The sequence below is a fragment of the Neoarius graeffei genome, chromosome 14 (assembly GCF_027579695.1).
Source record: "Neoarius graeffei isolate fNeoGra1 chromosome 14, fNeoGra1.pri, whole genome shotgun sequence".
Classification (NCBI taxonomy): Eukaryota; Metazoa; Chordata; class Actinopteri; order Siluriformes; family Ariidae; genus Neoarius; species Neoarius graeffei.
In genome coordinates this window covers 44191729-44197086 of record NC_083582.1, presented here as the reverse complement: position 1 = coordinate 44197086, position 5358 = coordinate 44191729, and the positions used below count along the sequence as shown (strand labels likewise).

General features: G+C 39.2%; 1 protein-coding gene across 1 annotated transcript; it reads right to left on the bottom strand.

Annotated features, from left to right (window-relative positions):
• Positions 1-314: 314 nt before the first annotated feature.
• LOC132897723 (interferon-induced protein with tetratricopeptide repeats 5-like) lies at positions 315-2216 on the bottom strand. Its single transcript, XM_060938950.1, has 2 exons — positions 2134-2216; positions 315-1834 (listed from the first exon to the last, which is right to left on the bottom strand). Exons 1-2 carry the CDS (start codon positions 2136-2138, stop codon positions 397-399), a joined length of 1443 nt encoding a protein of 480 aa, XP_060794933.1. The 5' UTR covers positions 2139-2216; the 3' UTR covers positions 315-396.
• Positions 2217-5358: the final 3142 nt, after the last annotated feature.

Sequence of the window (5358 nt, the reverse complement as noted above, 5' to 3'; positions counted from 1 at the left end):
CTACAGATAATGAGATGAGACAAACACATTTAGTTGCAGTTGTATCTAATATGTTATTTAATCTATGGCTGTATTTATTCTGCAGGAAAGAGATCAACACAGGTCATGGTTTCTCATTTAAAATTACTTTAATTTCTATTCAAAGAAAGTGATTTTCACAAAACAAAGTGCAGGACAAACTTTAATAATAAAACATTAATAGGGAGTAAAGTAGAAATCTTCCATTACTATATTTAATATTAATAACATGTTGAACTAATGATCTACTCATTACAACAGCAATCTTAATGTCTTATCTATAGTGTGTGTGTGTGTGTGTGTGTGTGTGTGTGTGTGTATAAAACTCTCATGAATGTGTAAATAATTGGATATACATCAAACAGGATATTTGTAATATTATTGTAATGAAATCTGAAGTTCACAAAGATGACTGAGATAATCCTCATTCTCTTCACAGCTCAGCGCTTTCTCAAAGCACTCTATGGCTTGTTGCTTTTCTCCTTGTTCCTTATGAATGATTCCAAGTATTCCAAAGGCCTCTCCATCCTCTGGGTTGTTCTCAATTCTTCTCTTTGCAATATTTTCCAGACGTTCAGCACTTTTCTTCCCATGAGATCTATTTGGATTTATCTTCAGACATTCAATGTAGTGTTTGATGGCAGCAGGCTCACATTTCATACTGTACTGCTGGAATTCTGCATAACAGAAATGAACATACCAGCAGGTCTCGTTTCTTTCTTTAGCTGTCTGAAATGTTTTCTGGAACATTTCTTCTGCTCTCTGCATATCCTGCTTCTCCCCATACTGGAGGGCCAGATCACTCATAGCAGCAATGAAGCCGGAGTTCAGTTTGGTTGCCATCTCCAAGTGGGAGATGCAGTCCTCTTGAGCTTGCTTAAGTTCAGCACCTGTTCTGTGGTGGCTTCCTGCAAACCTCAGATTCTGGATCTTTTGCTTATAGCAAAGCCCCAGCTGATGGTGTATAAAGGCTATATTGGACACTTTCTCTAATGCTCTCTTTAGGAGGGCAATAGACCTGTCCACAGACCCTTGAATCCGCAAAAACTTTGCAACATATCGAATCACATGTGGATGTTCTGGAGAGCTCTCTAAGGCTTGCTCCACTAGGCTCTCTGCCTCATTGTACTTCTTGTGAGCAATCAAGCTAAGAGCAAGCAGAACCTTAAGAACATCATCATCTGGTTTCATAGCTATGGCCCGTCTAAGAAGATCAATTGAATTTTCAGTTGAAGTTTCATTTGACGCCTCTGACTCTTGGAGTATATACTCCAGCCGATACAGAACAGTAGCAAGGCCGCTATTCCATTCACCCTCCTCTGGTTCCAGCTCCAGGGCCTTCTTGAAGCACTCTTTAGCCCTTTCATAATATTTGCGAGAAAACTTAAGGAATGTCCATCCTTTTTCTCCAAGCACCTCAGCATATGGGACAGATGGATATTTTACTTCAATCTCACTCAGCTTATTCAAGTAGCTTTCACACTCTGTGAAATTACCCATGTGATAGTATAACCATGCAAGATCGCCATAAGCAACAACAAGCAACTTGTCACAGTCATTTCCATGAGACTTAGTGAGCTCTACAGATCTCTCAAAGTTGCTGAGAGCCTCAGTATTGGATCCAAGAAGAAATTTCACAAATCCCTTATAGCTGTGTGCGCGTGCAACTCCTGTCTCCCCTCCAAGATCCAGGGTAATCTGTTCTTCTAGCCTGTTCAGAAGGTCAGTGAGATCTACATCATTTTTGTTCAGAGCCCAGGTAAAATGGCATTCCAGCTGAAGAAGTCTGGTTTTGAAAATTGTGTCTTGTGTTGAACTGGTAGAGAAAGAAATAACTGAGTCATATGCATGAATGAAACTCACTAAAACAATATCATTCTCAGGAAAAAAACAATATAAACCATTTATATCATTAAAGTACATGTAAAGCATTCCTCTATGTTACAAGAGTGGTTCATAAGGTCCAATTATGTACCTTCAATTATTTTTGTAACATTAATTCACATTATATTACAAATACAGACTAATGGTAGAACCTAAATGTACCCTTATGGGTAACTTTTTGCTTTCAGTGAAAGAGAAGGTTTAGTATTCAGGCAGAATGACAGCACTTACCTCATTGTGGTCAGTCTCTGTGTATCTCACACTGTGAAAACAGATCAGGGAGACTACAATGACATGGACATAAGCGATTTAAATCTCCACCCATATGTTCAGGATAGGAAACCGAAAGTATTTACTTTTCAAATGCAGTCTCAACTTTATGGATGACATTATCAGCAAATAACAATGTCAACTTCTGGATTGAAATCGTAAATGAAGTAACTGGGTGTCAAATATCAAGTCATACTCATTTTTAAAAACACAATTTACAAAGCAGCACATTGTCCATTATTAAGCATTATTAAACAGAAGCAGAAGATAATACAACCCCAAAAAAGCCAGGGCAAACTACAAATTGTAAATAAAAACGGAATGCAATGATGTGGAAGTTTCAAAATTCCATATTTTATTCAGAATAGAACATAGATGACATATCAAATGTTTAAACTGAGAAAATGTATCATTTAAAGAGAAAAATTAGGTGATTTTAAATTTCATGACAACAACACATCTCAAAAAAGTTGGGACAAGGCCATGTTTCCCACTGTGAGACATCCCCTTTTCTCTTTACAACAGTCTGTAAACGTCTGGGGACTGAGGAGACAAGTTGCTCAAGTTTAGGGATAGGAATGTTAACCCATTCTTGTCTAATGTAGGATTCTAGTTGCTCAACTGTCTTAGGTCTTTTTTGTCGTATCTTCCGTTTTATGATGTGCCAAATGTTTTCTCTGGGTGAAAGATCTGGACTGCAGGCTAGCCAGTTCAGTACCCGGACCCTTCTTCTACGCAGCCATGATGCTGTAATTGATGCAGTATGTGGTTTGGCATTGTCATGTTTCAGCATTGATGGTGTCTTTCCAGATGTGTAAGCTGCCCATGCCACACGCACTAATACAACCCCATACCATCAGAGATGCAGGCTTCTGAACTGAGCGCTGATAACAACTTGGGTGGTCCTTCTCCTCTTTAGTCCGAATGACACGGCGTCCCTGATTTCCATAAAGAACTTCAAATTTTGATTCGGCTGACCACAGAACAGTTTTCCACTTTGCCACAGTCCATTTTAAATGAGCCTTGGCCCAGAGAAGACGTTTGCGCTTCTGGATCATGTTTAGATACAGCTTCTTCTTTGAACTGTAGAGTTTTAGCTGGCAACGGCGGATGACACGGTGAATTGTGTTCACAGATAATGTTCTCTGGAAATATTCCTGAGCCCATTTTGTGATTTCCAATACAGAAGCATGCCTGTATGTGATGCAGTGCCGTCTAAGGGCCCGAAGATCACGGGCACCCGGTATGGTTTTCCGGCCTTGACCCTTACGCACAGAGATTCTTCCAGATTCTCTGAATCTTTTGATGATCTTATGCACTTTAGATGATGATATGTTCAAACTCTTTGCAATTTTACACTGTCGAACTCCTTTCTGATATTGCTCCACTATTTGTCGGCACAGAATTAGGGGGATTGGTGATCCTCTTCCCATCTTTACTTCTGAGAGCCGCTGCCACTCCAAGATGCTCTTTTTATACCCAGTCATGTTAATGACCTATTGCCAATTGACCTAATGAGTTGCAAATTGGTCCTCCAGCTGTTCCTTTTTTGTACCTTTAACTTTTCCAGCCTCTTATTGCCCCTGTCCCAACTTTTTTGAGATGTGTTGCTGTCATGAAATTTCATATGAGACAGTATTTGGCATGAAATTTCAAAATGTCTCACTTTCGATATTTGATATGTTGTCTATGTTCTATTGTGAATACAATATCAGTTTTTGAGATTTGTAAATTATTGCATTCCGTTTTTATTTGCAATTTGTACTTTGTCCCAACTTTTTTGGAATCGGGGTTGTAATCTCCTTTCTTTAACTTTTAGTTTTCATTTCTCCACCCACAGCACCATACTGGAGTCACGGGAGTGCCAAAAAAAAGAACAACCCTGCAAAAACAAAAATAAGAAAAATTTTTGAAAAAATATCAGGAAATTAATTAAAATAAAAGAATATGAAAATAAAGGCAGAAATTTGTACTTTGTCCCAACTTTTTTGGAATCAGGGTTGTGTGTGTATGCATATGTGTGTTTATATTGTTTATTTCAGTTATTCTATTTTTATTTATTGCATTGCCTGTTTGCACTGTGGGTCAGAGCGGACTGAAATTTCATCTGTGCTGTATGTCGAGCATGTATAGCATATTTGACAATAAAGTTGACTTGACTCAAGAATCCTGAGGGATCCTGTACAGTCATTGTGGAAATGAGACAAAGGGATATTTTCTCGCTTAGAGTAGGCTATAAATAGTATAATGCCGCGGATGGCAGGCTAATGTGGCCTACCGGTGCACTGTCCAGTAATTGTTACCTATATCCACTAGGGAGGGCGGTTTAATTATTCTTCAAAAGGGCTCTTATTTAGTATTATGACGAAAGTAAGAATTTATCATAATTACCAGGATAAATCATTTGGGAGCGAGTCTTGTTGAGGTCCGGGGTCACCACGATCAGAGTCGGCCGAGTCGCTGTCCGATTCCGAAGCCGCACAGTCAAACCAGTGAACCACGTTCACTGATTGCTTTGCAATGGCCATAGGTTCATACATATATGGTTTCACCTCTCGATATTTAATTTGGAGAATTCCTACTTCAAAATCGCTATCGCTTTCAGACATTTTACACAACCTCTCACGACCAAAGTCCGTACACGTGTGCTTGGTTCGCAGGTAAACACAGAACTGCTCCCGGTCTGTTTGGCTCAAATGACGTCACGACAATGGTTCACTGGCAGTCAAAGTGCGCATAAGTGAGATGTAAACAAACCTTTGGAAATTGGGCAAAACAGTATATTTTAACTGTTTTATTCCATTTTAGGGTGCAAATTAGACACTAGGCAGATTGAATTCGCTTTTTGGGTTATTCTAGACAATAAAGTTGATATTCCACGTTTCACCCCCGACCGTTGCCTATGACCTTTAAAACCGGTGACAGCTGTGATGTCACGCACTCAGGGCTGGCTCAGTGGGGGCAGTTCGATTGCCAACTTCGTGGTTGATTTTTAACTCTCAAAAGTATATTTTTATTCCCATTTTACAGCATGCAAGAGTAAAGGATGGAGATACTATCCACTCAGAAATTTATTTAAAAATAAAGGCTCTGCATATCTCCTTTCAGCACAAAGTGTCCTGTTCACTTTCATTTCCACATTACTCATGTCTGTGTGTATATCCACTCTCAACACATTCATTATTC